Source organism: Mus caroli, unplaced genomic scaffold, assembly GCF_978045245.1.
Source record: "Mus caroli unplaced genomic scaffold, Mus_caroli_1 scaffold_3, whole genome shotgun sequence".
NCBI lineage: Eukaryota > Metazoa > Chordata > Mammalia > Rodentia > Muridae > Mus > Mus caroli.
This window is the reverse complement of record NW_028227258.1, coordinates 85623612-85636489: the sequence shown is the minus strand read 5'-3', so window position 1 is coordinate 85636489 and position 12878 is coordinate 85623612. Positions and strand designations below refer to the sequence as shown.

General features: G+C 34.3%; 1 protein-coding gene across 5 annotated transcripts in view; it reads left to right on the top strand.

Annotated features, from left to right (window-relative positions):
* Fstl5 (follistatin like 5) overlaps window positions 1-12878 on the top strand; it is a 624701-nt gene that overhangs the window by 574677 nt on the left and 37146 nt on the right. For all 5 annotated transcript variants that reach the window (XM_029475620.2, XM_021158305.2, XM_085835827.1 and 2 more), the window contains exons 14-15: window positions 2615-2722; window positions 4867-4991. In XM_029475620.2, the coding sequence (XP_029331480.1) occupies window positions 2615-2722; window positions 4867-4991 (233 nt within the window). The remainder of the gene's footprint in view (window positions 1-2614; window positions 2723-4866; window positions 4992-12878) is intronic.

The following is a 12878-nucleotide window of genomic DNA, read 5'->3' as shown; positions in this document are numbered from 1 at the left end:
CTAAGTAAGCAGGCTAGCAGTGAGCTCCACTGCAGCCCAATACTTACAGCAGTGACAGTAATAGTATTTCAGTATTGCTTAATATTCACCAGATTTAGATATCCATTATCTATCCTAATAGTCACAAGAATTCTTGAAAGAAGGTTTTGTTAGTTAGTTCTATTTCATAAGAAAAAGGAAGGATAGTAACTTACAATGGTTTTCTTCTTATTTTAAATAAAGAGATTAGAATGCTACCTCATGAGCATTATGCATCCTGTATCTCCCTGGCACTGCACTGTGGGTTGTAGCTTCCAACACATTTACAGATATTGGATATTGTTTGAATTTCTGCCCATCTTCCAATGGGAACATTGTCTCCCAAATGTTCAGATATGTGAAGAAAAAGCTGGAGTTCTCTTAGGCTGAGCATCTTCTGTGTGCATTCTCTTACTGGGAAGGAAGTGCAGTATAGGCTGTGGGATAGTTGACCTCTAATGGACCAACTATGGTTTTCTTACTCCTTTCAGTGATCATGTGCTAGATGGATACTACTTAGGAAATGCCTCAGAAAAGCAATATTACTGACTAAGCTCCATCAGACTGGACCATCCCATTAGAATCCCTTCTTGATCTTAATGTCATTTACAAACTTTCATCTTTTGGGGTTACTGTATTCTTAAAACTATATATCATGAAATTCTTTCTTGTTTGTTGCTTCTGCTTTAAGTAAACAGTTTTTAAACATTATAGTGACATAAGAATCACTCTGTTTTAGACTGCATACAAACTAGGCTGTTATAACCATATTTATACTATGTAGTACAATTTATACTACATATTTAAACTATAAAATGCCATGGAAATTTTGGTGCTTTGTCACTACATCTGTGATAGAAGGCAGCTTTTTTGTTTGCTGCGCATGAAGAGAAGTTATAGGCCAGTACATTCAGAAATTTAAATACAATGTTGATTCAAACACAGTTATGTAAATACAATTGTAGTCATTCCATGAGTAATACAACCAGTTAATTACTTTAATAATGCCAAGCCCAGTAGTTTCTATGGGTTTGTGCAAAAGCTGATATTCTTTAATAAAATTTCAGGGTTCTTTTTTTTTTTCTGCTACCACTGCAAATGATTGCTTTCCTACTTGAACTTACTACTTTGCAAACTCAATATTGCCTTTGAAACCTGAGCACACACATAATTTTAGTAAGCTCTGACTACTATGAAGTTGGATATATAAAATGTATTATAAAGTTTTAGAAGTGTATGTGTAAACCTTAATTTTAATATGAATTAAAATATCAATTTCCATATGTCCAGCCACAAATGCAATTAAACTTTTACTAACCCACCAAGAGTTGCATATTCCTGTGAGTTACATTTTGGGAATATTGCTAATATTCAAAATCTTGGGGGGGAAAGTATCATTTTTGGATTAAAGTTTAACTGAATATTATTTATTTTATATTATAAAGTTAGAAAGCACAAAAAACTAGCAACTATAGTAAATTGCCTTATAGCCATTAGTGTTATAATATTAACAGTAAGAAATTAAGGAGAGCAAAAACCTTACTAGCTACAATTTGTTTTCTCATAATTGCATTTAAAATAAAATAGATGCTTACTATGATAAATATTGTTAACAGAAATAAATTTAAGACACCAAGTATGTTACAAACAATTTTAAACATTACTTACTTTTGTTTGGTAACATTCTACCTCTCATTATAGAAATTAAGTCATGCAATCAGTAGTAGATTTAAGTTCATTGGTCAAACTGTTGCCATTTGGGTCCATGAATGTTCATGTGATGCAATACAGTTCTCAGATCAAAAGAAATAAAGAGTGGTGATGCCTAGGAATATAGAGTCATGTTATCCTGAATAACAAGTTCCGATGTGAAAATGATTGTGTGAATGGTGACAGTCACAAAACAATAGAAAGTCAAAAACCAAAACATTTTCTAGTACTTGGGTTGGTCTCACTGAAGCCAGAAAACTATTGCTGTAGGCTTTTGCTGCTATTTGATGACATGGGGGACTAGAGAAATCTGGTGCCATGGTTTTATCTGATGGTTGCATAGCTATTAGTTTAGACACAGGTAAGCAATGAATGGTTACAAAGGTTGCTAAGATGACCCAGGCCACTTCAGCTTTGGAGGTAGAGCATCATGATCATGGAATTCAAATCTCTCCTGAAGGCCCATAAGACCTTTAGTGCAGACATGGCCTTTGGACTCTGGTGACTTCAGATTAGTCATGTTCTCTATGGAGATGGTGAAAACAGAGAAGAGAAACACAGCCAAACAGTGTCATCACTGAACTGCAATGAGCAGACATACCATATTTTATAAACCTTGATTTTAGAAACAGCTCTTCTTGACTCTAAATTTACTTTATACATTAGAAGAACAGTATTATATAACATTGTGTAAATGTTGAAGGAAAATGAGGTTGAATATGATATTTTCAGGTTAATCTAATAGGGTTTAGAAAATCAGATATCTGGCCAAATACAACTGTAATCTTATTCCTGAGTTCCTGGATTCTTTCTTCATTTCTTGTCCAGATTTCTAATAATGCCAATATTTTAAAACAATATTTTTTTAAATTTTTCTTGATTGCAGGCAGTGAGTACAGATCCTGTACCAGTTAAATTACACTACGACAAGTCACATGACCAAGTGTGGGTGCTGAGCTGGGGCAGCATGGAGAAGACATCACCGACTCTACAGGTAGAACATGTCATGGTAGCTGAAGAAGTGACGACTTAGGTGTCTCACGGATGATTATGAGCATTTCACTTTCTTCCTGTTGGGAACTGTGGTTTCAGTCATCATCTGTGCATAGAGAAGGAAACCTGTAAAATCCAGGTTGTTATGTCAGACTAGGATCGTCACAGATAATACTTATTAAAGGTTCTAATTATATGATAAAATATTAAGTGACCATAAGTTAATGCCATTAGGAAAAAAAAACATTATAGTTTGCCTAATTTCTTATGCTATTACTGAAACAGAATTCCTGACACTGGGTGATTTATAGAGCACAAAGTATTATTTTGACTGACAGTTGTAGAATGAACCTCAGAACTACTAAGAGCAGAGAAAGTTTAGTGAAATAACTGAGCCATATCCTAAGTAAACATCCATCCATTAATAAATAGGTAAGGACAGATTTGAACTTAGGCTCTGCCTGGGTATTCACAGTGAAGCCATGAGGTAGAGACTATGGAACCTGACTACCATCCTATAGTCTTCTACCATCTAGAGGACAGGCCCCTGTTTAACTACGGAAGATTCTGTGTTACTCTTGGGACAATTGTCTCTATTTTATGTTATTTAGATGATGACTTCACAGAAACAAGGAAAGAAAGTAATAATTTTGGCTGCAACCCCGTGTCATAGCCCTCAAGATTCATTGTGAATCACTTCTTCAAACTGCCTACGGCACAGTATTACCTGGAGTGTGCCATTAATGTAGAGCCCTAAATCATCAAAAATTTTAATTATTTTAATAAATTAGGTTAAATGTGATTATCTTGGATCGCAATTAGTTGTCATTAACAGTGTTCTTAATGATTCTGAGAGCTTTCCATTATTGTAGTATTTCACTCAAATGCTAGAACATTTTAATTTTACATTTTTAAGCTAGATTTCAAGGTGCATACTTTTGAGAAATTTGCTGGAAAATTATTATTTTTTCTGTAATTTTTACTATTAAAATGCCCAAGAGCTATTATCATACTAATTAGTGATTTTTGACAGAGTTCAGTTATACCATAGTTTTGGGTTTTTTTTTTTTTGGTTTTTTTTTTTTTTTGGTTTTTTTTTTTTTTTGGTTTTCGAGACAGGGTTTCTCTGTGTAGCCCTGGCTGTCCTGGCACTCACTTTGTAGACCAGGCTGGCCTCGAACTCAGAAATCTGCCTGCCTCTGCCTTATACCATAGTTTTATTTTATTTTTAAAATGGCATTGATGTCTTATAAAATATAAAATATGCTCTTCTAAAAGTCATGATGAGAGTGTATTCTGTAGTTTCATGTTAGTAAGAAATATGTTTTCAAATATATCACAGGTCATCAGCCTTGGAAGCCATCATGTTACTTGCTCAGCTACCTACTGTGCCCCTGCATGCTCATCACTTGAAAACAAAGTTGTAACCAAATAATTGTTTCTTTAAACATGGACAAAGTGCAAAAATTATAAAGATGATATCCAGAACTTGATACATAGAAGAATATGAGAAGTAAAGCATTTAAAACATAATGATATTTTATATAGAACCAGTTCCTGGAAGTTGTCTCCTGATTTCCATATTTCTGGCATTGTACATACATATGATTATGAACATTTAAACTACACACACACACCCCACATGAGTAAATAAAATTTTAAAATGAATACAAGTTTTTAAAATATGTTTTTATTTATTCCAAGAGTTTGAAAACTTAACTTGATGTACATGTTTCATTTTTACTTTCACAACTACATATCTACCTTTGCTTGATAGATGAAATTGAATCTAGTACTTGTTTTATATTACTTCATGTTTCTTTATTTTACTATTTTAATAGACTCCACAATGTACAGGATGCCTATTTGTATCTACAATCTTGTGTCTCTTAAAATTAGATGTGTTGTGGGGTTGTTACCTTCTAAGGTGTCCTCTGTCTACCTCCTGAGACAATCCTGTGCAAAAGAGTTCTTTATAGAGTTCTTTTATTAGTCCTCACTAATTTCACATTACACATCCCAATTTGTTACTAAATATCAACTCTGAGAAGGAAAATAGAGTTTATTTATAAAATGTATTTTAACATGAAGAAAATGAATCTTCATACTCTACAGTGTTGGACTAAGCCCATGTATTCTGTTTAGGTGATCACTCTGGCCAGCGGGAATGTGCCACACCACACCATCCACACTCAGCCAGTTGGAAAACAGTTTGACAGAGTGGACGATTTTTTTATTCCAACTCCAACACTTATTATTACTCACATGAGGTAAGTGCTAAAATGAAGGGCTAGTTTTTAAAGTTTTCTATTTAATTTTAGTAAAAGAGCCAGACACATAATATTAAAAAAAACAGTTTTATAAAAACAAATGCAAGGAATACTAACATGATTTTTAGCTTCTCTGCTTTACATCATTTATCAGTATTGGTCATGAATTGACCACCATAACCTTCTTTTCATGTCTAATGAACAAAATTTGGACTCAAAAAAATGAACTGTATTTTGTTATTTATATTACTTTAACACACTTTTCTAAATAGCTGTTGAGGGATTTCCCACGGGAATCTTATAAAATATTTGTATTTTTCAAAAAGATAATCAAATGATTTTGACAAATGAATTACTTCTCAGATAGAGAGAATGTGCTTTTCAATGTGTCATGAGAAAGAGCCAGAGGTTCGGTTATCTGTCCAGTGTTTTATTATGCATATGTCAGTCTGGATCATGTAGGATTAATATAATACTCCATTAAAAATATAATAATTTCATGTGGAATATTTGAATTCTGAGCTTTGGAAGGAATCCATTTTTCTGTCTCCCCAATTAATTCCCAGGTGTGAAGGTAACATTATCTCAGAGTGGTATCTGTACAAGGCATCACAGCACGGGTCTAAATGTGTATATGTGCACAGAGCTTACATACCAGTGTTATGTACCTTTCTGGATTATTGAATGCAGTTAACATATTAGTAGAAATTTTGCTGGTTTTAAGCTCTGGGTGATTTCTATATAGTTGGTTATTAGAACTAATAATAATTGAAAAACTAACCAAATGGTGTCTATAAACAAAGAAAATTTTTTATGCTCTATATTATTAAAATGCATTAAAGTTGTGGATGGTGATCCTTGACCTTTTTAGCATGTGTATTCCTTTAGGATTCTACATTGACATACTTGGCTGTTTAAACTGTACCCTATAAGTAATTCAATAATACCTATTGAACATTAGCAACAACAGTCCTATCTGCACATAGAATCTAATTTTAATGAACAGGGTTGATAATCAAATTTCCGATATTTCAGCTCAAAGCAATTGTTCGAACTACTGCACAGAATGATGATCACGAACCACAATATTTTAATACGGTTACTTTTTTTCCACATTAAGTTGTTTCTTATGTAATTTTTAAACAAGAATTTATTATTCACTTGAAACACCTGAGAAATAAATGTTGTTCCCCGGGATTTGTGAAATAGATTAATACTTAATTTCACACGTGTGTAAATTTGATGGGACTGAAATTTAGTCAACTGTATCTTCATACTCTGACAGTACTTGCTCACTTTTGTATTTCAAACAAACTTCCATATCCTCAGGCAGAGATCCTGACATGTAATATGTGTTTGATGAATATTGGCTTTTTTCTTCTGACCTGGCATCCCATTAATATGCCTTATTCCCGGAAGGCATCATCCTCATTTCATGTAACTAATATCTTAATGTCTGATATACACCTGGACCAGAGTCAGGATTTAATATTCTCAGTGCCTAAAATGATGAATACTTAATTTACTTTTCTCATAAGAAGGAGGGAAGTGTCATATTTCCTATGATTTGGCTTGGGGAAGAGGTGCCTTTTAGACATACTGAGTTTCCTCTTGTCTAATACATGGCTGGCCACATAACGTTCAGGACACATGGATTGTGTGGAAATGGTGAACAATGACAGAACCACCTAAGAGTGGAAAGTGTCCCCAATAGAAGAAGTGCAATGCTGAGTTTCTTGTCTGGTGACTTCCTAGAGTATTTATGCAGAAGGTGGATAAAGACTAAGGAAATTTGCACTGTGGTTTTTCATTTTCAGTGCATACCTCAGGCCCAGTCAGTGTGAGGTACCACTTTTTTTCCTTTTTTTCTGTTTTTATTAGGTATTTTCTTCATTTACATTTCAAATGCTATCCCGAAAGTCCCCTATACCCTCCCACCCCACCCCCTGCCCTGCTTCCCTACCCACCCAATCCTACTTGGCCCTGGTATTCCCCTGTACTGGGGCATATAAAGTTTGCAAGACCAAGGGGCCTCTCTTCCCAATGATGGCTGACTAGGCCATCTTCTGCTACATATGCAGTTAGAGACATGAGCCTCAGGGATTCTGGTTAGTTCATATTGTTGTTCCACCTATAGGGTTGCAGTTCCCTTTAGCTCCTTGGGTACTTTCTCTAGCTCCTCCATTGGGGGCCCTGTGTTCCATCCACTAGATGACTGTGAGTATCCACTTCTGTATTTGCCAGGTGCTGGCATAGCCTTACAAGAGACAGATATATCAGGGATACCACTTTGTATGAATACCATTCTGGCTCCAAACATAATCAAGGGATATTCATAATGTACTGTTCAGCCTATTTATGGAGGTTGAAGTCTATCTCTGCTAACAAATCACTTGCTTTGTTAGTGGCTAGCCTTGGCTCTGCCTCGGGCCAAACAACACTGGCTGTCCTTGACAGGTATCATCCTTGCATAGTTTCATGGTCTCCAACATTGGCTTCTGTTTTCTTTCTTGTCAAGTTCATGTTACCAGCTTATACGTATGTCATGACATTTTGCTTTACTACATATGGTGGGCTAACTCACGATCTACACTGTTTTCACCGATAGCAGCACCCACTTCATTTCCTTCTAAAGACTGACATGATATGTTGCTAAGTAATCCTTTTTCCAGTGATAGCTGTCTGGACTATTCGAAATAAACTCAGGTACATTATATTATTTTGGGATTAGTTACAGTTATGATAAAAGTGTGAATGCTTTTACTATGGGTTATTTATGTATTTAAGCCACCCACATTTCTCCATGTCTTATTTTGTTTCGGCTCCTGTAACCTTAAGGCTTCCTTATTCTGGTCTCTAAGATAGGTTAAGAATGAAGAATTTAAAAATTGAACGTGTATATGATTGTTTCCCTTCAAAGTAACTTCAGTATCTACGGGTCTTTGTATCTTTATTACTTTTGGAGGTACCTAATGAAATACATACAGGTATGTTTAAATTTTAATGAACAGTATTGATCACCAAATTTCCTTTTTGATATATAATATATATATATATATATATATATATATATATATATATATATGTACATTTATATGCTTGAATAGTTACCTTGAAATCCATAAAAATATACAATGTATACATACAAACTATCTGGTTATAAATTTTAAATATACTAATTAAGTACCAAAATATGGTCATATATTGTACTAAATTTTTATGCACATCATTTAAAAGGGTGATTTACATTCAAAATATTTGGAGAGTTTATTTGAAATTCTCAACATTTCAAAAATTCTTGTAATCCTATCAGACTGTTTCTGACATGCTTTAGAAATTTGGCTTTCAAAAGAGGATTGTTCATGTGAAAATGAGGGCTAGGTCCCCTATTTTTCCCCAGCTCCTCAGAGAATTCCATCTCTTCCCAAGGATATTACAGCCTGTGCCCGATACTCTCATTTTTAGCCAACAAAATAAGTAATTCCTGGAGAATATGCTCCTCCTTTGTCTTAATGAACTACTCATTCTTTTTTTAAAGAAATCCAGGGACTATGTGATCTGTCACCCTGGGCCTGTGGCTATTAACCATGTCCTACAACATTTGATTCTCATCTCAGTTTTCTTAAATTCTTGAGCTCTGGTGTGAGGACCAAGCTTGTGTCTCCACTTTTCCTTCATGAAGAAGTTGCGCTTGATTCAGTTTTCTGGCACATAGAAAAGCATGTAGGATGCTTCTACTTCTGATGTCCTCCTACAACCCAATGTGCTGATGCAAGTGCATAAACACTTCCTGATAACCTTTAAATTTCAATAACTCAAAATTTGAGTTGATTTGTTTAGTCTCTGGCTCCAAAGGAAAATTGAAAATACATTTAAAGGGCATGAATATCACAGAGATGACCTTCAAGTGTTCACTGAAAACATTCTCAGAGGCTAGGGAGGACATTCATGGGTTAAGAACTCTTGGAGAGTACCTAGGGTCAATTCCAGCATTCAAGTGGTAGGTCATTAACCACTCATATCTCCAGTTACAGGGAATCTGATGCTCACTCCTGACCAATGGGGACACTAGCCATGCATGCTGTGTACATACATTAAACAAATCTAAAAGAACTTAACAAAATACAATACATTATATGAAATAGTATACGATTGCATTGCTTCTTTGCTTTACATTTTAAATATGAATGAGACATTTACATAAAACCAGTCTATTGATTATTTAATGTTTAATATTAACAGTTACCTTATATTAGAATTAGAATTCTTATTAAATTGCAATACTGAAAGCATCGCTTAAACTCTTGATAGCTGAATGATCTTACTATCCCCTAAATATATTTTCATTGCACACCTGAGGTACATCTCTGTGATGTTCATGCCCTTTAAATTTACTTTCTACTGTAGCTCATGTAGAAAGATTTTTTTCCTCCATTTTCTCTCTTTTTTTCCCCTCCATTTTCTCTTTTTCCCACTCTCTCTCCCAGTATGATGCTGTGCTGGACTGAACTTTTATACTGGACGGTTCTTCAATTTTGAAAGAACAATGCTAGTTGGTAGGCACTCCTTTACAATTTGATCCTTAAAGTCATTTGTGTGCTAAGACAAACATCGGAGTGATTGAGGCACTATCAGACAGTAAATCATTAAAGAGCTATGAAGTCTCAGATGGATCATAGCCCTAGCCCAGCTCATTGCCAGGACTTCATAGCAGCTCACATCACAGTGACCTAAAGTCAGAAGCAGGAGACGTTGCCCTGCAGTCAGAGAGTGTCTACAATGCACTTTTCCTGTTATAAATTATAGCGAAGAAATGATTAAGAAAACATTGGGTTTGATATATGTTTCCTTAAAGCTTCTCCAAGGAGGAAATATTTCCCCTGCAGGGAAAATAAACATTCTCTGAAAGTTAAAGTACATCATTCCCCTTCATATTTTAAGAAATATGTTGAAGCAAAATTATATATATAGATATATGTGTATGTGTATTTGTGTATGCTGAGACATACATCAGTAGGATCTATTCTTGTCAGAGACAGTACAGGTGTGTGGAGGTAAAGAGGTAACACTAAAATGGAGTAGGTATGTTGTACAAGAGCACTTACTCAAAGTACAAATTCCTGATGAAAGACAACAATTGAAGGGGTGGTAGTATATATAGCCTTTAATCCCAGCATTTGGAAGGCAGATGAGAGTAGATGTGTGTTAGTTTTAGGTCAGCCTGGTATTCAAGAGTTCCAGGTCAGCCAAAGCCATAAAACAAACAAACAAACAAACAAAAAACAAACAAAACCAAACACAAACTACAACAACAAACAAAAACATAAACAAACAGAAAAGCAAAAAGGATTATAAAATTAATTTTAATGCAAATTTTATAAGGAAACCTCAATTCAGTGCAAGAATTTTTTTCATTCATTCTTATATGCTAATCAACTAATGAAGATAAAACAAAGAAATAAACAAAAACATTTTTGAACTCAGGTTATTTAAACTTTCTGCTTACTGTGATTAGTATAGCAATAAACATAATGTACATATGGTTTCAATTGGCCTATTTTAGTAATAACTGAGTCTACTTTTATTTTTAATGCTGCTTTCAACCCTCTTTAGTTTGCAATTGTAGCTGAACACTTAAGACAAACTGTGTGTCTGTACATTTGCATATGCTTGTTTGCATGTTTTGTCAGAACTTATTTTTTTAATCTAATAGGTCCTTTGTGTATAGATAGTGGCTTGCTGTTTTGTGTTTTTATGGGATTCCTGTGTGTGCTAGCCTGTGCATCTCTGAGCATACATGTGGGTTTTTTTGTGCTTATTCTTTGACCCTTTTTCTTCTGTTTTGTTTTTTTTTCCTATTCTGACATATGTCAGTTTTATCTTATTTTATTACTATTGGTTTTATTTTTATCATTGTCATGCTTATTACTAATGAGAGACATAAAGGATCTGTCTTCTATAATTAGTGTTTTTAATATTATTATTATTTTCATCACAATTTTCATTATTAAGAGGCTTGTTCTTTTATAATGAGAGATAGAAAAGTATGAATCTGAATGGGGGCATGAGGAGAGGAAACAGTAATCTGAATATGTTGTATAAAATAATTCTATTTTCAATAGAAGAAAAATAGGAAAAATGTAAAAGCACAGTTGTTTTCAAATATGAAGAGGTAAATAAGATATTTTGAAAGAAATTATTTTACTCCAGTATCCAGAAATTATTTACTCCAGTGGATTCTAAGTGTGAAGATGTAACTCTAAATAGGCTACTTCTGTAGGTTTTTATTGATTAGATCAGAGTACTAATATTAAGCTTAGAAGTACTACACATTGTCGATCTTATACTTCACTTTTATTATAAAATGTGAAATGCCTCTTTCTTCTCTGGAAGATCCTTTTGCTAACACAGTTATGTTGGTTAATCTTTTTTGTCAACCACATTGAATAACTTAGGAAACACATGAGTGTCTTTGAAGGAGTTTCCAGATATTCTCCTCGAGAGATGGCTGTGCTGTGCATGTATAATATAACTTCTGTCCTTTCTTCCTTTCACGTATAATTTTGGGGGACTCTTGAAATCATAATTCAATTTTATTACAAACACATACATTATGTATTTTGGGGACAACTTGGCTCAGTTTACTGTATAGTAAAAACACATTCAAACAGTAATGATTACATTAAAGAAAAGCAGGTGTTTCTCAGCTTATGATGGACTTGTGTCCTGATAGACCCAAGCTAAGCTAAACCTGTCATAAGGTGAACATGTGAAAATATATCAGGCCTCAGTTAAAGAGCATGCATTCAGGTAAAACATATGTGACACAACACCAGCTGCTTTACCCACAAGCTTACTTGTCCAAGTAGGAATTGTGGTTTGCTGTTGTTACCCAACATGCCAAGATAACATTCATCGTGCCTATCCCCAGTCTGAGGAAAGCTCAAAATCAAAACTGGAAGGGTGGATTCTACTTAATACATTTTCTTTTCTTAACATCATAAAGTTGAAATCTGTGAACTCAACAGTAGGAATTTCCAAACACAATAAACCAAAGAAAACAAAAACTAAAAAAGAAATAAAGCAAAAAGAAGTGTGTGTGTGTGTGTGTGTGTGTGTGTGTGTGTGTGAGAGAGAGAGAGAGAGAGAGAGAGAGAGAGAGAGAGAGAGAGAGAGAGAAATCATCTTATATTTCCTAACGTTAGCTTAGAAGAGTTTTTCCTTTTGGAGGAAATATAGCACACAGTATATTGGTATACGGAACTTGTCATAATACAGTTTCCCAAGTTAGATATCATAAGAAGACCTTTATCAAATCATGCCGTTATGTTAGGCCAGATGAGCAATAATATTAAGTAAATAACTTTCTCATTTAGAACTTATGTATATGTTAATGAAAACAAACAATATTAAAATTTTCTCTTAATGCGACTAAGTGTTAGTTTTATATATGTCATTTGTAACTTTTGTCTATATATTTAAAATCAGAATAATCCAAAGTCAGAGAGGGTCATTGGAGGAAAGGTGATGGTTACGCAGTCATTTTTACAACTTGAAACTGTGAAAGTGATACATTGAGTGTCCAACTGAGATAATACTTTAAGTTCATTTAGCTGTAAGCCTGTAGGTAAAAGCCTTTAAAAGTAATTCTTACAAAACTTAAGATAAAGTAGTCTATCAAGAACATTTAGACCAGTCTTGAGAGGATGGCTCAGTGTTTAGTACTGCTATCTGCTTTTCCCAAGGGGCCCAGACCACCTTCACAACACCACACACTCAAAACCATCAGCAATGCCAAATCCAGGGGTTCTGATGCCCTCTTCTCATCTCTATTGGCACTGTGCAGATGTTTCTCAGACATTCATGAAGGGAAAAAAACTTAAATAC